We start from the raw sequence: 24,039 nt of genomic DNA on the forward strand, positions 1-24,039 counted from the left end.
CTTATGAGGTTTGGTTCAGAGGATAAAGGGAAGGGTTTTTTTTTTTCATCTTTGTCATTGTTGTTATATTTTGTTGACAGCTGACATATCCAGTTAGACAAATGAAGGCTTTTTATTTTTATTTATTTGTTTTATGGTGCTGGTGTTTTGTCCGCATGCATGTCTGTGTACCCTGTGTGCCTGGTGCTCTTGGAGGCGAGAAGAGGGCCTCAGACTCCCTGGGATTAGAGTTACAGACATTGTGAGTCACCCTGTGGGTGCTGGGAACTGAACCAGGTCCTCTGGAAGAGCAATCAGTGTTCTAGCCCCTCACAGAAAGTTTTCAAAACAAACAGATGCTACCACTATTATAGGCTTATGATATAGATAAGAGATGCCTTTTATTCCTTCTCTGAGAGAATAAGGATGTTCTCTGTTCTCATTCCCTGCCTTGCTTGTTTTATAAACCATCACCCCCTAGTAACCCTGATAGTTCAATCTTATGTGAATAAAACACAGGGACCCCCAGAAATTTTTTGTCTTTTTTCCCCCTTTCTTATCTTTTGGAACCCAAAGAACTACTAACGTTTATTTCTTTTTCTATTTTGAGATCACCTTCTGTGTTGCCACGCTGCCTTGCATGCTTGCCGTGGCCTCCCACATGGCTGGGGCTGTAGGAGCTGCCCTTGCTGCAGTGTTTGGTTGAAGCTCTGCCCTTGGGAGCTCCTTCCTCCCCGCAGGTCTTTCCTTGCTGCTTCTGCTCTCTGTCAAATCACCTCGGAATATAATCATTTTATGCTTTACTTCCTGATATGGTACGGCTTTTATTTCTGATCCCCATAATCGTGGATGAAGCTAACGCCATGGTGCTTGGGCTGTGTCCACAGTTTGAAGCAGCTTACAATGCAGTGCCAGGGGGGAAAAGTCTGCCGAGGTTCACCCTGAAGAAGTTGGTAGAGAGACTGCATATCCATGAGCCCGCGCAGCATGTCCAGGCCCTGCTGGGCTACAGGTGAGACGCGTTTCAGACACAGGCATGGACGTGATCATCCCTGTCTTTCATGACCCTGATTGTGGCAGTTCCAGCAGTCTGGGTTTAGGCAGACAGTCCTGTGAGCCAAACTTTGGCTCGTTTGAAATGATGGGACCATCTTTCTTCCCTCAGGTACCCGTCCACCCTAGAGCTCTTTTCTCGGAGTCACCTCCCTGGGCCGTGGGATTCTAGCAGAGCTGGGCAGCGGATGAAGCTCCGAAGGCCAGAGACCTGGGAGAGGGAGCTGAGCTTGCGGGGGAACAAAGCTGGTGTCTGGGAGGAGCTCATAGGTAGGCGGCCTTGGCCACCGTCTTCCTTTCCGCTCTTCCCCAATCGTGCTTCTGGTATCGTAGATCCCGTGTCAAAAAGTTCCACAAAAGGGTGCATCTAACTTACATAACCAAAAATAATTGGAATTTTGAGCTTTGCCATTTACTATACTGCTGCTTAACAGTTAAGAGCACTGCTTGCTCTTCCTAAGGTCCTGAGTTCAATTCCCAGCAACCACAGGGTGGCTCACAACCATCTGTAATGGAGTATGCTTCCACACAGACAAACACATGTACACGAATCAAAATAATTTTAAAAAGAAAAAAGCCAGGTGGTGGTGGTGCACACCTTTAATCCCAGAACTCAGGAGGCAAGGGCAGGTGGATCTCTGAGTCTGAGGCCAGTCTGGTCCACAGAGCGAGTTCCAGGACTGTCAGGGCTACACAGAGGAGCTGCGTGGACGGTCAAAGTACAACTTGCAGTAGTCAGTTGTCGCATTCCGTCAGGTGGGTGAAGAAAACGGGGGTGCACTTTACTAGCTGGGCCACAGCTGGGGCCGATGGGTAGCGACCCAAGTTGTTCCTGAAACAGCTACTCCGTAAGCAGAGTTCCGTAAATTTTATCGTCCACTTCTGGCTACTCAGTGGGTTGAGCAGAACATATTGCACTCTCCAGTTTGAGCTTCTGTGTGGCTCTATGTTTCCTCCTGTGGTTGCAAGTTTGTTTATCCTGTCCCCCATGTCTGAAGACAACGGGAAACTCCCCTTCATGGCCATGCTCCGGAACCTGTGTAACCTGCTGCGCACCGGGATCAGTGCCCGCCACCATGAGCTCGTTCTGCAGAGACTCCAGCATGAGGTGAGTGTGGGCAGGGGCTGCTGCGTCTCCTCAGGCTGAGAGCGGTCATGGCCGCAGGCCGCTTTCTATGTGCGGTGTAATAGGTGCGGAAGCACAGATATGCTGGGGATTACAATGGAGAGTAATAACTGTTGTGAAGCCGGGCGGTGGTGGCGCACGCACTCGGGAGGCAGAGGCAGGCGGATCGAGACCAGCCTGGTCTACAAGAGCTAGTTCCAGGACAGGAACCAAAAGCTACGGAGAAACCCTGTCTCGAAAAATAAAAAAAAAAAAAAGAAAAGAAAAAGAAAAAAAATAACTGTTGTGATTACTCTGTAAACTCAAAAACATGCAACATGCAGAAAGGTTCCCACCTATGAATTAGCTCACTTCGGGGGCAGCTCTGGGGCTGGAACAATGACTTAAAGGGGGTAAGAACACCGCTGCTCTTCCAGAGGACCTGGATTGGAGTCCCTGCACCAACATGGCTACTCACAAGCATCTGTGACTCCATTTTGAGGGGATCTGGCGCCCTCTTCTGGCCTCTGTAGGTACTGCACACATGTGCTATGCATGTATATACCATACACATAAAATATTTTTTAATTAAAAAAAATAAAAAGAAGCCAGGCAGTGGTGGTGCATGCCTTTAATCCCAGCATTCCAGAGGCAGAGACAGAGACAGATGGATGTCTGTGAGTTCAAGGCCAGCCTGGTCTACAGAGTGAGTTCTAGGACACCCAAGGAAACACAGAGAAACCAAAATAAATGAATGAGTGAATGAATAAATAAATGATAAAAATAAAAGAAAGAAGTGGGGCTCCTGTTACATCCTCTTTCTAACCTCTTTTTATACCTTTCTTTCCTTTTCCCTGTTCCTTCTTGAGACCTATTTTTCTCTCTTTATCTTCCTACAAGCCTAGTAGAGTTACTGCTTCACAGTCCTGGTCCTGCAGGCCCCACAGCCCTCATCTTCCCGGATCCTGCAGGCCCCGCGGCCCTTGTCTCCCCGGGTCCTGCAGGCCCCGCGGCCCTCGTCTTCCCTGGTCCTCTGCTCACGGTTCTTCCTTGTTTTTCAGAAATCTGTGGTCCACAGTCGGCAGTTTCCATTCAGATTCCTTAATGCTCACGATTCTATCGATAAACTTGAGGCCCAACTCAGAAATAAAGGTATTCTTTCTCTCCTGATTGCCATTTCCCTCTCCAGCCCTAAGGCTAGGGCTTAGAATACTGAGCTAACAGAAGTTGCCTGATGTGGTGTTTTCCTGTCACACGCAGCATTGCCCTTCCCTTCCAACACAACGCTGATGAGGCAGGTGATCAGAAACCCAAAAACTATCAGTAGGCGGTCTGTTCGGAGTTACCTATGCGCCCTGACGCGTCGGCAGCTTCGGGCGGCCATGACCATACCTGTGATGTACGAGAAGCTCAAGCGGGAGAAGCTGAGGCTGCACAAGGCCAGGTCTGTGCTTGCCAGCTGGGGGGAACTCGGGGACAGGCTGAGGAGCTGTCTGGGGACCGGCGTTCCGTGCTGCAGGCCCACTGGGTTCCTGTCACTTTTACACCACAACCCAGTCGCTAGAACTTACATTGAACTTCGTTCTATGAAAATTATGAAACCCAAACTTTTCCAGCTTCCTCTTTGTTGCTTGAGACAATCTCCTTGGTTCAGATGGAGTCTGACTGTGTATCATCTCTTGCTGAATGCTGAGTTAGAAGTCGGTGAGAACCACCTGATGCGGGTTGTGGGGAGTTGGGGGTTTGACTTTGGGTCTTTAGCAAGAGCAGTCAGTACACACTCTTAGTCACTGAGCCATCTCTCTAGCTGGAGACAGAGTCTCTTGATGTGGACTAGGCTGGCCTTGACCTTGTGTCAACTGGTCTCAGGTGTGCAGCCTCCTGCCTCAGACTCCTTATTACTGAGATCACAGTTGTGTGCCAGCAGGTTCAGCCAAACTCCTTGGTGTAGTTGATGACTTTTTCATTGACGATTTTACCTTAGCCAGACGGTGCTATTGGCAGTTAGAGAATGAGTTTTCTGTCATTCTGTTGTATTTATTACCTGGAAATCTAAAAAGTGATTTCCTCATCTGCCCTGGGAGGTGGAGGCCCAAGGATCAGCAATATGAGGGCCGTCTGGTCTAGATGAGAGCTTATCTAGAAATAAAACCTCTATGGCTAGAGTGACGGATGGCTCAGTGGGTAGGAACACACCCCACAGAGCAGGGAACCCCGCAGGAAAGGAAGCAGAAAGAGTGGAAGGGTCAGAGAACATGGAGCACACCAAGAAAACAAGGCCTGAATCAACGTGAGCACAGCTCTCTGAACTCCCAGAGACTGAGGCAGCACGCACAGGGCCTGCACGGGTCTGTACCAGGTCCTCTGTGATTACATTTTGGTTCTAGCTTAGTGTTTTTGTGGGATTCCTGAGTGTGTGAACAGGTGGGTCTCTGGTTCTTGCACCTTTTCTTAGGCTGTTTCCCTTCTGTCTGTCTTGTGCAACTTTGGTGAGTTAGTTCTTGTTTCATCTTATATTTTATTTTCTTATTGTCTCTTAGAAGCCTGTTCTTTAATAGACAGAAAGGGAATGGATCTGGAGGGAAGGGAGGTGGAGAGGACCTGGAAAGAGTGGAGGCAGGGGAAACCATAGTTATATTATGTGAAAAAATAATTCATTTTTAATAAAAGGAAACAACAAAAAACAGCGAAATCAAACTACAAATAAAAATTTTAAAGAAAAGAACAGTGGATGCTTTTCAGAAAATCTGGGTTTGAAGTTGGGTGGTGGTGGCGCACGCCTTTAATCCCAGCACTCAGGAGGCAGAGGTAGGTGGATCTCTGTGAGTTTGAGGCCAGCCTGGACTACAGAGTGAGCTCCAGGACAACATAGGAAAGAAAAGAAAGGAAAGGAAAGAAAGAAGAAAAAAGAAAAAGAAAATCTGGGTTTGAACCTCACCCACTATGTGGTAGCTCACAGCTGTCTTTAGCTCCATCCTCAGGGGATCCGGACCATTTCCTGGCCTCTGCAGACTTTGCACATAGGTAGTGAACAGACATACATGTATGCAAAGCACTCATCCACACAAAATAGTAAAATGATTTTGAAAAATTAATGCCCCCTAATAAAGTTGTAGCAGTTAAGCCGTGTCTCTTGAAGCAAGTAAAGCTGAGCGTGACAGGTGATTTCAGCAATGGCTCCCAGTCCTGGGGAGAAGAGGAACTTCTGTGGCAGCCGTGGAGGAGAGGGAGAGAGCGCTGCACATTGTCGTCTTTCCATCTGTTTCAGAGCCCCAGGCAGACAGATGAGCTGCTGAGCCCCGTGTCTGTCTTTTCTTGCTGTAGGAGGTGGAATTGTGATGTTCAGTTGCTGGAGCGGTATCGCCAGGCCCTGGAAACGGCTGTCAACCTCTCTGTGAAGCACAACCTAGCCCCACTACCAGGCCGGACCCTCTTGGTCTATCTCACAGATGCAAACGCTAACAGGCTCTGTCCCAAGAGTCACTCACAAGGGGTAAATAAAAAAACCAACCAACCAAACAAACAAACAACATCTTCCACGGGGCTGGCAGGACGCAGGGACTTGAGAGGATCTGGTTTCCCTCTGGTTCTCCGAGAGCCACACAGGCTGAAAGAATTGGCGTGGATTTGCTTCCAAGTGCCAGTTCTTGGTTCCCTGGGACAATTTTAGTCAGTCTTGCTTAGGCCTCATAATGCTAGCATTGAAGTTCTGCTGGCTAAGAACGGGCTCTAAATTCTGTCACACGTGTATCGAATTCACTTTGCTGTTTCCCCGTATTGATCTGGGCAGGGATTCTGACGGCCTCCTGCTCCCCGCATGTCAGTTCTCCCAGAGGGCTATTGAAGCTGGTGTCTCCTGAGAGACTCACACTCCTTTCCCCATTTCTCCAAACCAGGAGTTTGGCTTCAAAAGCTGGCTATGCAAGCATGGGTTCTAAAGTTCGATTTCTTGACGATGCTTTGCCCCGCTAGCCTCCCCTGAACTACGTGCTGCTGTTGATTGGGATGATGGTGGCTCGGGCAGAGCAGGCGACTGTCTTGTTGTGTGGAAGAGGAGCCATGAAGATACCGGTCCTTGAGACAGACGAAGGTATCCTGAAAACCGCCATCAAACTCCAGGCTCAAGTCCAGGTCAGAAACGCACCTCCGCTACCCAGAAACGAGCCAACGACCCAAGCCCGAGAGCGTTTCAGATAGTCAGGGAGCCGGGTGCCAGAGTGAGTGCCTTCGACCCAGCGCTCGGAGAGCAGGAGCAGCGGCAGGATAACGGCAAGCGTGAGGCCAGCCTGGGATGCGTAGCTGTTTCTGGGCATATATGCTGGGCATGGTGGCACACGCCTTTAATCCAGCACTTGAGAAGCAGAGACAGGCTGATCTCTGTGAGTTCAATGCCAGCCTGATCTATATAGTGAGTTCCAGACTAGTCAGGACTACGTAGAGAGACCCTGTCTCGGGAAAGAAAAAAAGAATCATAGCTATACATAACTTTGAAGACTTCTCAAACAAATCAACACTACTTTTTTTTTTTAAAAAAAAAACACTAATTATATTAGTCTGTCATTGCCACAATGAAATGCTGGAGGCAAGCTCACTTTATAGTGGGAAGATGTTTATCTTCTCCCACTCACAGGCTTGAGGCCGGCACTGGCCTTGGCTGACTCCGGTGAGGATCTCATGGCACTCGGGGTGTGGAAAATACATGTGGAAGGAAAGGGCTGCATCCTGAAACACACTAGAGTGGAAGCTATGGTTCAGGTTCAGGTTTTCACAACCATCTTTGCAGGAGCTCAGAGATACCTCAGATACCAAGAGCACTTCCCTGACAGCTGAGGCCATCTCTCTGGGCCTCACCTGCCAATACCGTGGCCCAGATCCCAATTCCGTGGGATCAGATTCCAGCACATGAGCACTGACACCTTGGGCATGGCCTTCTAACCCAGGTTTCTTTCTGTCAGGAGTTGGAGGAAAACAATGATTGGTCCGTGTACACTTTTGAGAAGTACTTGCTGTCTCTGGCTGTCCAGAGGACCCCCGTGAGTCCTGCTCAGTTCCCATGAAACTCTCCCTTTTAGCAGTTCCTCCACAACCTGTTCTTCATGTTTGTTGTCTTCTGCACCTCATCCTCCTGCCTCCACCTCCCCAGTGCGGTTACAGATAGCTGTCTGGTTGCTTCTCAGTTCTTGACCCTTCAACACGACATTTCATACTCTGAAGTGTTCTCATGGGCTCGCTGCTCAGTGGAGTCCCTTAGACAGGGTTGTGCTGATAAAGCTTTAATGATAGAGGGTTGTTTAACAGTGGTTCCCGTAGTGTAAATTGTTCAGCGGCCCTGCACTGTGTCATTACATACAGAGCTGCACAGAAATGCTCAGCTGGTTGTCATTGCAGTGAATCCACAGAACCGAGATAATAGGGAAATGTAGTGAGGTCATTAGGCAATGCATTTTGAGAATGTAAATAATAGACATACTGTATGCTGAGGATCGGAGTCTGGGCAAGTGCTTAACCTTGAACTGTACTCACAGCCCTTTATTTATCAAACTGAATGCTTAAAACGGCCATGTTGACTGGACATGTAGAGGACATACTTAGCTTAGTATGCTCAAGGCCCACACCAATAAATATAAAATAGCCAAGCTTAAGAACAGACTCTCAGCGTGTATGATGGCATACACCTTTAATCCCAGCAGAGGCAGGAGGATCTCTGTGAGTTCAAGGATGCTCTACACAGTGAGCTCCAAGACAGCCAAGGCTACATAGAAAGACCCTGTCTCAGAAAAACAAAACAAAAACCCCAAACCAAGCAGACAAAACTGGCTCACAAAATGAGCAGTAGTCTCTCCTGAGCTCGAATGAGCTACAGAACGCTGCCCACCCCCTCTTTATTTTCTTACCATCCCTGCTGTCCTTACCCTGTCGCTACCCTAAGCTGGGGTGCAGCGGTGTCCCTCCTAAGCTGTTTCCTTTCCCCTTTGCTCTTTAGATATCTTGCTGCTCTGAGCTCACGCAGGCCTCTTCTAGTCTCGTTCCCGGGTCTCAGCATCCTCTTCTCATCTTACAGGTTGACAGGGTCATCCTGTTTGGTGGAACAATGGATACCGATGTGCTGAATGCAGCCAAAGAGATGATCTGGCAGCATGTGAATCCCAAGTGCCTCTTCGTTGGTGTCCTCCTACAGAAGACACAGTACATGTAAGGATGCCGCTCGTTCTTGTCCAGTGTCTGCAGGCAGTGATCCGTAGTTCCTGTCGCTCCTCCAAAGTCTTACTTACTTGATACTTCCCGTCTCTTGTCTTCTTGCTTTATTATTCTATAGAACTTGAGTTTCTAGGACTTTCTTTGAAGTCGTTTTACCCCTTTGTGCTATTGGAAGCTGGACCCAGAGCTTTGACACATAATTCTATTGGAGACAAGATTGGGTGCCCTTAATGATATGGCAATAGGTCACAAATCTATTATACAGAGATGAAGTGTATATCTTAAGGTATTAGGAAATAGTCTAGGTGTGTAGCCTAGGCTGGTCTTGAGCTTGCTATCTTCCTGTCTTCGTAGGGCAGGTACTGGGATTGCAGGTGTAAGCCACCACACCTGGTTCCAGGCATCAATCTTGGTGTTTAGTGACTGTGTCTTCTTTTGCCAGCTCACCAAACTTGAATCCCAATGATGTGACCCTCTCAGGCTGCACTGATGGAATACTGAAGTGAGTACAGAATGGGGGGGCAGATGCCAGGGCTCGTCAGCAACCCTGTGACAGGGACTCCAGCCTTCGCTGACTTATGCCTGCACACCCTCACAGCCTCTGTCTCCTGGCTAGGGAGTGCTCTGCGCGACACTCAGTGAGAGGGAGGAAGAGTGGCCCCCGAGGACTGGAGCTGGTTAAGAGCACTGCTCTTGCAGAGGGCATAGGTTTGGTTCCCAGTCCCCATTCCAGTAACATCCGAAACTCCAGCTCCAGAGGGATCCAGTAGCTGCCTGCAGCTCGAGGAGGTTTGAAGCCTCTGGTCTCTATGGACACTACATTTATGCTTACACACCCATACACACACACACACACACACACACACAATATTTTTCTTAAAAAGTGAGATCTTTCCAGTTTCCTATTTTATTTTATGTTTGAATTTTTGTCACTCATAGCCTTATTTATTTCCTTGGTTTTTTTAGCTTTTGAAATTAAATTATAATTGTATCACTTTCCCCTTCTCTTTTATTTCTCCAACTCCTCCCATGTCCTGCTCTTCTTGCTTCCTCTAAAATTCATAGTCTCTTTTTCTTTGTTATTCATACACCCACATCCCCCCCATATATATATATATACATGCACACGCACATACATACACATACACGCACACACATACACGCACACACACATACACACACGCACACACACATACACACACGCACACACACATACACACATGCACACACACATACACACACATTCACACACACACGCATAAATATATGAATACAGTTTGCTCGGTTGGTGTTACTTGTGTGTATTGTTGCATGCAGGTCTGACCACTGTCCCCGGGGAAGACTCTCTCCTACGCTCAGTTCCTTTCTGTTTAGGATGGGCCAGTGAGACAACCTCTTCCATGTTAGTGTGTCTGTTGGTGTTGCACTTCCTCAGCTCTTGTTTAGGCAGCCATGTGGAGACAGATACACAAACACATAATCGAAACTTTAAAAACTATTTTTAAAAAGGAAAGGACAGCCGAGTGCGGTGGTGCAACTTTTATCCCACCATTTGGATCTCGTGAGTTTGAGGTCAGCGTGGTCCACATAGTGAGTTCCAGGACGGCCAAGGCTGCATCATGTGACTCTGTCTCAAAAACCAAAAAACCAGGACAAACAAACAAGGGAAAAGGAAAAGAGATATAGGAAATGGCATTACTTATTTTTATTTCATGATTGAGTGTTTTGTGGCATATGTGTATATGTGCTATGTGTGTGTATATATATACTATGTGTGTATATGTGCTGTGTATATGTGCACATGTGCATTGTGTATATGTGCATATGTGTCTATGTACGTGTGTGTATATATGTATTATGTGTGTATATATATGTGCACATGTGCTTTGAGTATATGAGTATATGTGTATATGTGTATATGTACTATGTGTGTATATATGTACTATGTATATATGTGCATATGTGCTTTGTGTATATGTACATATGTGTCTATGTGCTATGTGTATATGTGCTTTGTGTATATGTGTATATGTACATAAGTGTCTATGTACTATGTGTGTGCCTGTGGCCAAGGCTAGAAGAAGATGTCAACAAATGGGTGCATCCATGTGGACTTATGGGTGGTGGAAGAGCTGCAAGGAGTCTAACCTTTGTGTTTGTTCCCTGGCTTTATGCTTTCTCTGGCTGCCACCATCTCTTCAGCTCATATTGGGAAGCCTCGAGCAGTGGGCAGCTTTTGTAGTCGGTTCAGAGCTGATCACCCAAGACGGAGAAGGTTTTACTCTGTAACTTAACCCAGCTTTCTAACAGGGACCTTAAGATCACCATGCACAGTGGGCGGGACCCAGTGTTCTAACAGGGATGTGCACAGTGGGCGGGACCCAGTGTTCTAACAGGGATGCGCACAGTGGGCGGGACCCAGTGTTCTAACAGGGATGTGCACAGTGGGCGGGACCCAGTGTTCTAACAGGGATGTGCACAGTGGGTGGGACCCAGTGTTCTAACAGGGATGTGCACAGTGGGCGGGACCCAGTGTTCTAACAGGGATGTCCACAGTGGGTGGGACCCAGTGTTCTAACAGGGATGCGCACAGTGGGCGGGACCCAGTGTTCTAACAGGGATGTGCACAGTGGGCGGGACCCAGTGTTCTAATAGGGATGTGCACAGTGGGCGGGACCCAGTGTTCTAACAGGGATGTGCACAGTGGGCGGGACCCAGTGTTCTAACAGGGATGTGCACAGTGGGCGGGACCCAGTGTTCTAACAGGGATGCGCACAGTGGGCGGGACCCAGTGTTCTAACAGGGATGTGTACAGTGGGTGGGACCCAGTGTTCTAGCAGGGATGTGCACAGTGGGCGGGACCCAGTGTTCTAACAGGGATGCGCACAGTGGGCGGGACCCAGTGTTCTAACAGGGATGCGCACAGTGGGCGGGACCCAGTGTTCTAACAGGGATGTGCACAGTGGGCGGGACCCAGTGTTCTAACAGGGATGCGCACAGTGGGCGGGACCCAGTGTTCTAACAGGGATGCGCACAGTGGGCGGGACCCAGTGTTCTAACAGGGATGCGCACAGTGGGCGGGACCCAGTGTTCTAACAGGGATGCGCACAGTGGGCGGGACCCAGTGTTCTAACAGGGATGTGCACAGTGGGTGGGACCCAGTGTTCTAACGGGGATGTGCACAGTGGGCGGGACCCAGTGTTCTAACGGGGATGTGCACAGTGGGTGGGACCCAGTGTTCTAACGGGGATGTGCACAGTGGGCGGGACCCAGTGTTCTAACAGGGATGTGCACAGTGGGCGGGACCCAGTGTTCTAACGGGGATGTGCACAGTGGGTGGGACCCAGTGTTCTAACGGGGATGTGCACAGTGGGCGGGACCCAGTGTTCTAACGGGGATGTGCACAGTGGGTGGGACCCAGTGTTCTAACGGGGATGTGCACAGTGGGCGGGACCCAGTGTTCTAACAGGGATGTGCACAGTGGGTGGGACCCAGTGTTCTAACGGGGATGTGCACAGTGGGCGGGACCCAGTGTTCTAACAGGGATGTGCACAGTGGGCGGGACCCAGTGTTCTAACAGGGATGTGCACAGTGGGCGGGACCCAGTGTTCTAACAGGGATGTGCACAGTGGGCGGGACCCAGTGTTCTAACAGGGATGTGCACAGTGGGCGGGACCCAGTGTTCTAGCAGGGACGTGCACAGTGGGTGGGACCCAGTGTTCTAGCAGGGACGTGCACAGTGGGTGGGACCCAGTGTTCTAGCAGGGATGTGCACAGTGGGCGGGACCCAGTGTTCTAACAGGGATGTGCACAGTGGGCGGGACCCAGTGTTCTAACAGGGATGTGCACAGTGAGTGGGAGCCAGTGTTCTAACAGGGATGTGCACAGTGGGCGGGACCCAGTGTTCTAACAGGGATGTGCACAGTGGGCGGGACCCAGTGTTCTAACAGGGATGTGCACAGTGGGCGGGACCCAGTGTTCTAACAGGGATGTGCACAGTGGGCGGGACCCAGTGTTCTAATAGGGATGTGCACAGTGGGCGGGACCCAGTGTTCTAGCAGGGATGTGCACAGTGGGTGGGACCCAGTGTTCTAACAGGGATGTGCACAGTGGGCGGGACCCAGTGTTCTAACAGGGATGTGCACAGTGGGTGGGACCCAGTGTTCTAACGGGGATCCTAAGGTCGCTGTGCACAGTGGGTGGGCTGGGCTGGGTCTCCCTTCGTCATGGTGTTCTGTATCTCATTTATTTTCAAATGTGCTTTCCCAACTTGTGGTTATCTGTTTTGTTGGCTAGTCTTTTGAGACGGGGGTCTCATTATGTGGCCCCAGGCTGACCTCAACCTGTGGTCCTCCTAAATGAGGTTGAAAATGGTGGACATGAGCTTTGTGTCTGTCTTCCTAAGGGGCACCACAGAACTGGGCAGGCATGTCTTCGGTCCTGTTTCTCTTGGGACACCTTCCTGGTTCTGTACTCTCATGTTCTATTCTCATTATGCTTTTGTTAGGTTCATTGCAGAGCATGGAGCCTCTCATCTTCTGGATCACGTGGGCCAACTAGATAAAGTATTCAAGATTCCCCCGCTCCCAGGAAAGACACAGGCCTTGTCTCTCCGGCCCCTGGAGGAGGACACCCCAGGCCCCTTGGGCCCTGTTTCCCAGCATGGGTCAGTCAAGGTTTTGTGTCCACTGGGAGGGTGGACATCAGCACCTGGAGAAATACTGTGACTGCCACTCTCTTTGCTAAGGTGGCATTTGTTGTGTTTACTAAGGAAGGTAATTGTTCTCCTCCCCATGCAAGGACTTCCTAGAAACCGTCAGATTGGGAACTATTCCTTGCTTTACTAGAAAACATCAATGTTTGAATGCAGGGAAGGCAGCGGACTCCAGGGCGTTAGAGCACAGGTTCACAAGGGCTTTGCCAAACGATAGCTTAGATTGGTTGTTTAATTCCTTAAAGATATAGTTAAGGATAAGGTTAAAGTTTGCCTTCAAGTATTGCACTGGTCAAGTAGTGACTGGAGTAATGATTTTCTGAAGAGAGAGGAACATCAGAGAAGAGGCATGTGGGACTCAAATCTCAGGTATCTGAGTTGATCCCACAGCGAGGTTATTCTCCAGAGCCCTGTAAGGCAGGCACCCTTCTGCTGTCTGTTGTGGGGTTTGTGTCAAGCGCAGAAGGGTGATTGCGCTTTATGGCTGTGGACTTGAGGTGAGGACTGGTTCCTAGGTCGAGCCCAATCCTCCCCGTTCCCCCAGGTGGCGCAACATCCGGCTTTTCATTTCATCCACTTTCCGAGACATGCATGGGGAGCGAGACCTGCTGATGAGGTCTGTGCTGCCAGCCCTGCAGGCCCGAGCCTTCCCACACCACATCAGTCTTCATGCCATTGACCTGCGTTGGGGTGTCACTGAGGAAGAGACCAGGAGGAACAGGTACAGGGCCACAGGGAAGAGAGGCTTGGTCAGGGATGAGAGGGCCGGTCGTGAACTCAAGTAATCATGGTGGGACTGCAAGAACAAGCTTTGCCCTTTACACACCAACAAGAGTTGGTCTCCACTTTGCCCGAATGAATCAGGGCCCTTCCTCCTCTGTATTTTTGCCTGGATTGCTTGGAACTGCACCCAGTGACTTCCTCCTGTCCCCACAGACAACTGGAAGTGTGCCTTGGGGAGGTGGAGAACTCACAGCTGTTTGTGGGGATTCTGGGCTCCCGCTATGGCTACATCCCCCCCAGCTATGACCTACCTGACCATCCTCACTTCCACTGGGTAAGACAGGCAAGGTTGGAGTGGCTGGGGAAGAAACAGTGGGGGAAAGCCAGCTTGACAGGGACATTGGAGTGAAACACAGGCAGAAGACGCTACAAGGCCGTAGTCTAGATGAAGCAGTTTCTTTGGGAAGGAGCTTTGGCCTGGGTTCTCAGAGGGTCTGCTTAGCTTCTGCCGTCAGACAGGTCTGGTTCTGCCTTCCCTTTGGACATTTGTAGGTTCTGTAACTTTTTAAAAACAGAGTGATCTAAATTAGTCTCAGTTTCAACACATTAAATAGAAACAATATCTACATTTCAATGTTACTATTAGAATTTTATTTAGCTGGGTGTAGTTATGTATGCCTGAGATTGGGTAGACAGGTCAGGAGTTCCAGGCCATCCTGGACAACCAAGTGTCCTTATCCCTTATCTCAGAATATAATGAAAAATGTCAGGGAAGTGGAACGTGGTGGTACGCGCCTTCAATTCCAGCATCAGGGAGTCAGAGGAAGAATTTCTGCGAGTTCAAGGCCAGCCTGGTCTGTAGAGTAGTGAGACCCTGTCTCATACACACACACCATCTGGGAATATAGCTTATTCGCCTACCATATGTAAGATTCTGAATTCAGTCTCCAACAGGAAGGGGAAATGTATTTTAAAATACCCAGTACATGTCAATCACTTTGGTAACTGTTAGCTAGTAACTACATTTTACTGCCTGTGTCTGCGGGAAGGACACAAGTTTCCTGAGATAAGGGTGATCTCGGGCATTTGAAGCTTTCCAGAGATGGATTGACCCTTGAGGCTGACCCTGCCTATGTCTTCCTTCTTCACATAGGCCCGGCAGTACCCCTCAGGGCGTTCCGTGACAGAGATGGAGGTGATGCAGTTCCTGAATCGTAGCCGACGCTTGCAGCCCTCCGCTCAAGCTCTTGTCTACTTCCGAGACCCTGGATTCCTCAGGTACCTGCTCTTGCTACCCAGCCAAATTTCCCTTCCCAGAGAGCCGGGCAGACCCAGTCCTTGGCAGGCTTAGTCCTCGGGCCCCAACACCCAGGGCTGAAGGAGGCCTCTGAGAGTCTGTCTTTGCCACTTCAAGTCAGATCTCAAACTGAGGGCAGAGTTTCGGGGAGCCAGAGCCTTATCTCCTGGCTGGTTCCGGAGGCTAGGCTCTGAATCTGGCCCCACCCCTGGGTGTCTTTGGTGGTCAGCTCTGTGCCAGATGCCTGGAAACCTGACTTTATTTCTGAGTCGGAAGAGACTGCACATCGGGTCTCAGAACTGAGGAGATACCTACACGAACAGAAAGAAGTTACCTGTCGCAGGTGAGCTGAGGGGGGTGGAGGCACCTATCCAGGTGAGGTGTGATGAGGTGAGCCAGGCCTCCTCTGACTGCTTATGTCTACCTGCCTACAGGTATTCCTGTGAATGGGGAGGTGTAGCCGCTGGCCGGCCCTATACTGGGGGCCTGGAGGAGTTTGGACAGCTGGTTCTCCAGGACGTATGGACCGTGATCCAGAAGCTTTACCTGCAGGTCAGCAGGCATGCCCATGACAGGGGAGTCAGCGTGGTCGTCCTGGGTGGGAAGCAAGCGGGTGGAGGGTGGGCTAAAGGCTAGGAGGCCCTCAGCAGCATGAGAGAACATAACTGTGACCTGTGACCCTCAGCCTGGGGCCCAGCTGGAGCAGCCGGAATCCATCTTGGATGATGACTTGATCCAGACCAGCTTTCAGCAGCTGAAGGAGCCACCCAGTCCTCTACGGCCACACCTTCTGCAGGACGTGGTGCAGCAGCTGATGCTGCCCCGTGGGAGGCTGAGTTTGGTGACTGGGCAGGCAGGACAGGGAAAGACTGCCTTCCTGGTAGGCATCTCAGACAGGAGGAGGGGCTGCAGAGCTGAGGGGGCGGGGAGACTGTGTGCATCCTAAAATGTAAACGTGTTTGTCCTGCCCCATGCAGGCGTCCCTGGTGTCAGCGCTGCAGGCTCCCGAGGAGCCCAACGTGCCCCCCGTGGTTTTCTTCCACTTTTCAGCAGCCCGCCCCGACCAGTGTCTTGCTCACAACCTTCTCAGACGCCTCTGTACCTACCTGCATCGAAAATTGCGAGAGCCAAGTGCCCTCCCCAGTTCTTACAGGTACGTACCCTGAGATTAGTAGGCTCTGCTGCCTTCCCTGCTTCCCCATCTCTGACCTTGACCTCCTCACCTACAGAGGCCTTGTGTGGGAACTGCAGCAAAGGCTACTCTTCAAATCTGCTCAGTCACTGAAACCTGGTCAGACCTTGGTCCTTATTATCGACGGGGCGGATAAGTTGGTGGGTCAGAACGGACAGCTGACTTCAGACTGGGTCCCCAAGTCCCTTCCCCGGGTGAGTGTGAGGCCGGGCTGAGGAAGGAAGTTGGAAAGGAGGGTGCAGTGGAGGTGCAGGGAGAGGGACCTCGCTAATGCTGCTCCTTTCTCTCACAGCGAGTACACCTGGTGCTGAGTGTGTCTAGTGACTCGGGCCTGGGAGAGACCCTTCAGCAAAGTCAGGAGGCCTCAGTGGTGGCCTTGGGGCCTTTGGTGCCATCTTCGAGGGCTCAGTTTGTGAGAGAAGAGCTGGCACTGTATGGGAAACGGCTGGAGGAGTCACCTTTTAACAACCAGGTTGGACCCAGACCGGAATGGAGGGGATGTAGCATGAATTGGGGCGCCACAAGGATACAGATGCTGAAGCCAGTAGCTGCTCACTAGGGCTGCTCTGTAGACTTCTCCAGACCTCTCTGCCAGGGGAAATTGTTCGTAAGATAATTCTGATTTCTCCTAAGACCGCCCAGACTTTTCCACGGTGAACAGTCTCCCTGGGGAGGGTGAGTGGAATCATGGGTAAGGTGGGCGGGGCTGAGCCGTGGAAGTCTTTCTGACAGGATCTGGCTGGGAAGTAGGAGCGGGGCTGCGTTTGGTGGTGATGCTATGTGCTCATCCCTTAATTGGACTCTCAGGGGAGGCACCGCCTTAGCAGAGGCAAACTATGGTGGACCTCCCTCGTCCCTGCACTGAATCCTCCGGTTCTCTCCAGATGCGGCTGCTGTTGGTAAAGCGGGGGTCGGGCCTGCCACTGTACCTGCACCTCGTCACTGACCACCTGAGGCTCTTCACCCTCTACGAGCAGGTTGGTCGTTCCTGTCCACTGCCCGTAGCCTCCTCGGGCTGCGTTCCCTGACACAAACCCCTTAGGAGGGAAGAGTTTATTTGGCTCACATTTCAGGTGTATAGTCCCTTGTCACAGGGTTGCCGTAGTGGCGGGAGCTTGGGGCAGCTGGTCTCATTGCACGTGCAGTCCAGAAGCAAAGAGCTATAAATGCTTGTTCTCAACACAGTTTCGGTTTTTAATACAGTGCAGGATATCAGCCGAGGGAATGGTGCTACCCACAGTAGGTAGGTCTTCCTACCTCAAGTTCTCAGGACATGATCAGAATGAAACCCGATTCTTGGCTAAAATAATCGTGCAAATAGGCCTTATCCAGGCTCCTGATAAAGTCCTGTTGTCCTTTGAAACTCTGGAATCACTCTTTTTCATACTTTTGCTTCCTTTTGCTGTGAGAAAATGCTGGCAAAGGCGTTTACACCCTTAATTAAGGGTGGAAGGACTTCTTCTGCCTCACAGTTCCCCGGTGTAGCGCACCATGGCGGGGAAGCCACAAGGAGCTGGAATCAGGAAACGGGAGGATGAATGCATGCTGCTGCTTAGCTTCCGTACTTTTAAAAAGTGTTAGATTTATTAATTTCATTTTTTGTGTGAGTGCCTGACCTGTACACGTACCGTGTGCAGGCTTGGTGCCCGCAGAGGTCAGAGGAGGGCATCCGATCCTCTGCCAGAGCAACAAGTACTCTTAACTGCTGAGCCGGTCCTCTACGCCCTCCCCTCAGCTTCCGTCCAGGGCTTGGTGCCGCCCACAGCGAGCAGGTCTTCCCACCTCAAGGCGGTTCCCCACAGGAGTGCCCAGGTCCATCTCACCTCAAGGCCTCACCTGGCATCCTTTACCGTCCCCACCCCCAGGTGTCTGACAGGCTGCGAACGCTGCCCGCCACTCTGCCACTGCTGCTGCAGCACATCCTGAGTACCTTGGAGCAAGAGCATGGCCCGGATGTCCTTCCTCGAGCTCTGGCTGCCCTTGATGCCACGCGGAGCGGTCAGTGGGGCGGGGTGGGGGAGGATGGGATCTTAGCCAGAGGTATCGGGAGGGGTTGTGCACGATGCAGGTGGATTCCCTGTGTGGTTCGGGTCGTCAGAGAGTTTATGGTTTCAGGTCTGACTGTGGACCAGCTGCATGCAGTGCTGAGCACGTGGCTGGTTTTGCCCAAAGAGACGAAGAGCTGGGAAGAAGCAGTGGCTGCTGGTCAGAATGGAAGCCCTTACCCTTTGGGTCCGTTTGCCTACCTTGTCCAGAGCCTACGAAGGTAATGCTGCCCCAGCTGAGCTCCCACCAGCCTCATCGCCTCTCTGGTTAGGACATCTCATGATTCTTTAGTATCACCCCAGCGCTTGCCTCCCAGGTTCCTGAATGCCGCCCATGCAGTTCCCACTCTGCCGTGGGAATGCCAGTGAGCTCACTGAGTGACTGTTTCTCCTCCCTTACTTCTCTCCCCTTTTCTCTCGAGGACAGTTTACTAGGGGAGGGCCCTGTGGAGCGCCCTGGTGCCCGGCTCTGCCTCTCTGATGGGCCTCTGAGGACAGCAGTTAAACGTCGCTATGGGAAAAGGCTGGCGCTAGAGAAGACTGTGCATGTCCTCATTGCAGGTGATTGCAGCCCATATCAGCATGGGCGGGACCTGGAGGTCAGGACCACATGCTTTCCCCTGTGCCGTAGCCCGAGACCTAGGAGATGCCAGGGATAAGCCTTTCTCAACGTCTGTTCTTGCAGCTCACCTCTGGAAGATGTGTGATCCGGATGCCTCCAGCACCTTCCGAAATTGTCCTCCCGAGGCTCTGAAAGATTTACCTTACCATCTGGTTAGTCCCCACACCTCATAGAGTCCTTAGTCCACACATCTTCTTGGGCCGTCCTTCATTCCTCTTCCCATTCTGACCAGTCCCGCCAGTGTCCCTAGTCTCCTTACAGACTCCTCTGACTTCTTCGAGTTTTCCCGCTTCCCCCCGTGTCTCTCTCTGTCCTGCTTGCATAGGCACGCTCGGAGACTGGCCTAGTCCTCCTTGCCAGCTCTTTCATCTCATGGGCCCAACCAATATGTTCTCCCCAGCTCCAGAGCGAGAACCATGCTGTCCTTGCAAAGTTTCTCAGCAATCTCCACGTGGTAGCTGCATATCTGGAAACGGGTCTGGTCTCTGACCTCTTGGAGGCACACGTGCTCTATGGTGAGATAAGCCATGGATGTTTCTTTTGTGATGTGGGATACCCTGCTCCAGGGTAGGCAGAACAAGCTCTGAAAATGCCACAGGTGTAAGCACAGACTCCTAGTGGACCCTGTTGTTTTGACCTCTTAGGTAGACTGAACAGTGAATTATCTAGGAAGTTGGTTAAAATTGCAGATTCTGAGGTCACAAGATTCCACCTCTCTAGTTCTGCAGTGAGGCCCAAAGCTTTATGCTTCAAATAGGTGTTTCTGATGTGATGTACAGAGGTCACATCTTGAGACTTTTAAATTGTGAATTTTAAATACACAATATAATTTTACTTGGTGCTGAGGTTAATGGAGTCTAGGCTGGTTTCCTAATGATACTGTACTTCTTTCTGACCTCCACTCCCTCAGTGTATGTGTGTGTGTGTTTGCAGATGAGTGTGTGTTTGTGTGTGTATGTGAGTGAGCATGTGTGTGAGTATGTGTACGTGTGTTTGTGAGTGTTTGTATGTGTTTGTGTGTATGTGTGTGTTTGTATGTGAATATGTGTATGATTGTGTGTTTGTGAGTGTATTGAGTGTGTGTATGAGTGTGTGAATACAGCACACAGTCTCATCTAGAGGCTAGAGTTGCTTGCTGTTGGTTGTAGTCTGTGCTTCCACCTTGCTCCTTTAAGGTGGGGGTCTCTCACTGAATCTGGAACTCACTTTTTTTGGTAGACTGATGGCCAACGAGATCAGGGGTTCTTCTGTTTTTTACCCCGACCCCCAGCACTGGCACTAGGGCTACAAGTGCATGTGGCATTCCTGACTTTTTATCTAGGTGCTGGGATCTGAACTCAGGTCTGCCAGTTTGCACAGCAAGCTCTCCAACCCTCTGAGTCGTCTCCTCAGCTACTCTCTGTCTCTCCTCTTTTAAAACAGCTTCTTCAACGTCTGAAGTGAACCCAAAGCCCCTGGAGGCGGATGTCGCTGTGTTCCATACCTTCCTGAGACAGCAGGCCTCGCTGCTTGCCCAGTATCCTCTGCTCCTGCGTCAGCAGGCAGCCAGCCAGCCTGTAGAGTCACCTGTTTGCCGCCAGGCCCCCCTACTCGCCCAGCGATGGCACCTCCAGGGCACACTACGATGGGTTAATAAACCCCAGACCTCGGACAGCCAGCAAAGGTAAGACCCTCCTTCCCGAGAAAGAGGACAGACTAAAGCTGCCATGGAGCCAGCTCAGGCATAGAACTGCAGACCTTGAATCCCACAGACTTCCCCCACTTCCTCTTCCCATCGACTTCCCCCACTTCCTCTTCCCATTGACTTTCCCCACCTCCTCTTCCCACTGACTTTCCCCACTTACCCTTCTTGGTTTTTTTCCTCCCTCTCTAGCTTGTCTCTGGCAATTTCCTCCCCCACCGCGGTGGCGCTGTCCCTTAATGGGCAAAGAGCAGCGGTGGGCACTGCCAGTGGGACAATTTATCTGCTGGACCTGAGAACCTGGCAGGTATGATGCAGAAAACCCTCACATACTGCCCTGAAGGTCTAGGCAAGCCAAGCCTATGCTTAAAACCCTGCTTCATTCAGCAGCACCATTCACCTCCTATCAAATTAGACATCCTGGTCAAAGGGTGTGGCGGCTCACATCTGTAACCCCAGCGTCAGGGAAACTGAGCCAGGAGGACTGCAAGCTCAGTGCCAACCTGGGCTGTCCATTAAGTTCAAGGCCAACCTGAGCTGTCCATTAAGTTCAAGGCCAACCTGGGCTGTCCATTAAGTTCAAGGCATAGAACAAAATGAAACTTGACAGCAGACATGACTGTGGGCCACCACTGTCCAGTGTCCACTCGGGCGCGCTGTTTAGCATTTTGAGGAACATAGGGCTCATGATAAGATCCGTGTGAGTTGTGTAGATAGAGGAGGGCCTTGGATGGAAAAGGGCAGTCCTTATGACTTGCACATGAACCTCGCAAAGACACAGGAGAGAATGTTTCTATAAACCGCTGTGAATGACTGCAGCAGCTGGCAATACCAGACTAGGGAGTGGAGACGCAGCCACGTCACCCTCACCTTTGCGCATGCATGTATGTCACACACACGCGCGCGCGCGCGCGCACACACACACACACACACACACACACACACACACACACACGGAGTGAGGAATGGTGACCCGGCTTTGATTATGAAGTGCCTTGTACCTGTGATTGGGCTGGGAGTGTAGACAGCCGTGCCCTTTTGCCTTGGCCTCCTTTGCATGGTGGGGGCCGGGAATGGGTTGGTCCTGGACTGAGGGGATCACCTGAGCCACACTTCCCAACTGGCCGTTGCAGGAGGAGAAGGCGCTGGTGAGCGGCTGTGATGGGATCTCCTCTTTTGCATTCCTCTCGGACAGTGCCCTTTTCCTTACTACCTTTGATGGGCTCCTGGAGCTTTGGGACCTGCAGCATGGCTGCTGGTAAGCGCTCCCCTCGTGTTAGATAGCAGTGAGGAAGGAGCCTAATTTCCAAATGACGCCAGGACCCTGGCTTTGTCTTCCTGGAACAGGGTGTTCCAGTCCAAGGCCCACCAACACCAAATCACTGGCTGCTGCCTAAGCCCAGACCGACGCCTGCTGGCCACCGTGTGTTTGGGAGGATACCTAAAGGTAACAAAAAGTGACCCTAAACCATGAGTCAAACCTGATTCGTTGCTCAGCATGGCAGAACTGCTGACTGCCTGTCCTGGGGAAGCTCTGCTGAGGCAGGGGACTGGATAAGGTAACTCGCAGGAGCTCTGGGCCTGAGAAACTCTGCCATTGGTGCCCAACGTCCCAATTCCTCTTCTCTCCTCCAGCTGTGGGACACAGTCCGTGGGCAGCTGGCTTTCCAGCACACCGGTCCCAAGTCCCTGAACTGCATTGCCTTCCACCCAGAGGGGCAGACGGTAGCCACGGGCAACTGGGCTGGCAGAATTACCTTCTTCCAGGCAGATGGACTCAAAGTCATCCAGGTAAGAAGGTCCTGTGTAGCTCCTCGGGAGAGCGTGCAGGACAGGAGCGTTTGTGTCATGTTGAGCCCGGGCTGAGCACAGACCCTGGTGTTTCTGTTTCTGCATCCACGCCTAGGAGCTAGGAGCCCCAGGAGCCTCTGTCCGCACTCTGGCATTCAATGCTCCCGGGAAGTCTGTGGCTGTAGGCCGGATAGATGGGGCAGTGGAGCTGTGGGCCTGGCAAGAGGGGACACGGCTGGCAGCCTTCGCTGCTCACGGTGGCTGTGTTGCTGCTGTTCTTTTCCTGCATGCTGGAGTCCAGTTCCTGACGGCTGGAGAAGATGGCAAGGTGATCTTACAGAGGGCCTGTGGTAGGTTTAGGGGAGCAGCAAAAGTAGGGGTGTATTCAGGTGATGCTGGCAGCCTCTGCTGAGGATCCTGGGGGAGTCTGGGTGGTGACAGAGACTTTGAAGGAAGGTGACGTAAGGACGAGGACCAGGCAGCAGAGGGGAGCATCTTTAAACTCTTTTCTGGCATCCTAGGCTCAGTTATGGTCAGGATTTCTTGGCCGCCCCAGGGGTTGCCTGGGCTCTCTTCCTTTGTCTGCTGCACTCTCCGTGGCTCTCAACCCAGACAGTGACCAGGTGGCTGTTGGGTACCGAGAAGACGGTATTAAAATCTACAACATTTCTTCAGGTATCAGAGGGGATGTGGGTGTGGATGGGTTTGCACCCTTGGAGAGAAGGTACCTGCTACCTCATTTCTTTTCTCAAATGTCTGTTTTTCATGTGCTCTTCCCTTTTCTAGGTCCCCAGGGGACTCCGTGTCAAGCGCTAAATGTAGCAGTGTCGGCACTGGTCTGGCTGAGTCCTAGCGTGTTGGTGACCGGTTCAGAAGACGGCTCCCTGTGTGGCTGGGTGGTCAAGGGGCGTTCCCTTCATTCCCTGTGGCTGGTATCCCGACACCAGAAACCTGTGCGTGGACTGGCCACCTCCCGGGAGCTCTTGGCTTCCGCCTCGGGTACGACTGAGCAGTGTTCTGAATCATTTCTTTGCTGGTGTCACCCTTCAGTGTGTGATCAATTACACATGCTCATCAAATTCCGTGCACAGGCGGTGTGATCAATTCAAAATCCGTGCACAGGTGGTTCTCATTCACAACTTTCACAATGCTTTTGAGTGTGTTCTTCCTACACAATTATTCTAGATTGTTTCTAGAAAGAGGAGAGGAGAGGAAGTGCTGGATAGCCTTGGTCCTCTGGAAGTGAGAGATTTGAACCTCAGAGATGGTGAGGTGAAGGCAACATTGAGGCCTTGAGAAACGCAGCTTCTGTGGTGTGGTAGCAAACTGATATAAGAAGCCACATTCCTGCCTGAGTCTGCCACGCAGGAGCTGGGGTGCAGGACCTGTGCACGTCCTGGTGTTCAGGACTCACTTGCCTTTCTGTTTCCAATGCAGAGGACTTCACAGTGCGACTGTGGCCCAGGAGGCTGCTGACACGGCCACATGAGGGAGAAGACTTTCCCTGCGGTGCTGAGCTCCGGGGACATGAGGGCCCAGTGTGTTGCTGTAGCTTCAGCCCTGATGGAGGCCTTTTGGCTACTGCGGGCAGGGATCGGGTGAGCTGCGGAAGGATGGTGCCCTGGGGTTGAAACCAGAT

At 51.3% G+C, this 24,039-nt stretch overlaps 1 protein-coding gene across 3 annotated transcripts in view; it reads left to right on the forward strand.

The window, feature by feature from the left end:
• The window catches only part of Tep1 (telomerase associated protein 1), a 46,777-nt gene that overhangs the window by 10,258 nt on the left and 12,480 nt on the right, over positions 1 to 24,039 (forward strand). For all 3 annotated transcript variants that reach the window (XM_075950284.1, XM_075950283.1, XM_075950285.1), the window contains 35 exons: positions 867 to 991; positions 1,145 to 1,302; positions 2,031 to 2,140; positions 3,199 to 3,289; positions 3,398 to 3,581; positions 5,462 to 5,630; positions 6,110 to 6,268; positions 7,093 to 7,170; positions 8,199 to 8,329; positions 8,778 to 8,837; positions 12,843 to 13,001; positions 13,594 to 13,770; positions 13,986 to 14,106; positions 14,926 to 15,050; positions 15,299 to 15,412; positions 15,504 to 15,621; positions 15,755 to 15,949; positions 16,047 to 16,222; positions 16,299 to 16,455; positions 16,554 to 16,733; positions 17,146 to 17,238; positions 18,127 to 18,259; positions 18,377 to 18,527; positions 18,734 to 18,867; positions 18,992 to 19,080; positions 19,329 to 19,443; positions 20,351 to 20,591; positions 20,802 to 20,916; positions 21,743 to 21,867; positions 21,957 to 22,056; positions 22,245 to 22,400; positions 22,516 to 22,728; positions 22,922 to 23,075; positions 23,187 to 23,399; positions 23,838 to 23,998. In XM_075950284.1, coding sequence (XP_075806399.1) covers positions 867 to 991; positions 1,145 to 1,302; positions 2,031 to 2,140; positions 3,199 to 3,289; positions 3,398 to 3,581; positions 5,462 to 5,630; positions 6,110 to 6,268; positions 7,093 to 7,170; positions 8,199 to 8,329; positions 8,778 to 8,837; positions 12,843 to 13,001; positions 13,594 to 13,770; positions 13,986 to 14,106; positions 14,926 to 15,050; positions 15,299 to 15,412; positions 15,504 to 15,621; positions 15,755 to 15,949; positions 16,047 to 16,222; positions 16,299 to 16,455; positions 16,554 to 16,733; positions 17,146 to 17,238; positions 18,127 to 18,259; positions 18,377 to 18,527; positions 18,734 to 18,867; positions 18,992 to 19,080; positions 19,329 to 19,443; positions 20,351 to 20,591; positions 20,802 to 20,916; positions 21,743 to 21,867; positions 21,957 to 22,056; positions 22,245 to 22,400; positions 22,516 to 22,728; positions 22,922 to 23,075; positions 23,187 to 23,399; positions 23,838 to 23,998 — 4,980 coding nt within the window. The remainder of the gene's footprint in view (positions 1 to 866; positions 992 to 1,144; positions 1,303 to 2,030; positions 2,141 to 3,198; positions 3,290 to 3,397; positions 3,582 to 5,461; positions 5,631 to 6,109; positions 6,269 to 7,092; positions 7,171 to 8,198; positions 8,330 to 8,777; positions 8,838 to 12,842; positions 13,002 to 13,593; positions 13,771 to 13,985; positions 14,107 to 14,925; positions 15,051 to 15,298; positions 15,413 to 15,503; positions 15,622 to 15,754; positions 15,950 to 16,046; positions 16,223 to 16,298; positions 16,456 to 16,553; positions 16,734 to 17,145; positions 17,239 to 18,126; positions 18,260 to 18,376; positions 18,528 to 18,733; positions 18,868 to 18,991; positions 19,081 to 19,328; positions 19,444 to 20,350; positions 20,592 to 20,801; positions 20,917 to 21,742; positions 21,868 to 21,956; positions 22,057 to 22,244; positions 22,401 to 22,515; positions 22,729 to 22,921; positions 23,076 to 23,186; positions 23,400 to 23,837; positions 23,999 to 24,039) is intronic.

Source organism: Microtus pennsylvanicus, chromosome 15 (genome assembly GCF_037038515.1).
Source record: "Microtus pennsylvanicus isolate mMicPen1 chromosome 15, mMicPen1.hap1, whole genome shotgun sequence".
NCBI lineage: Eukaryota > Metazoa > Chordata > Mammalia > Rodentia > Cricetidae > Microtus > Microtus pennsylvanicus.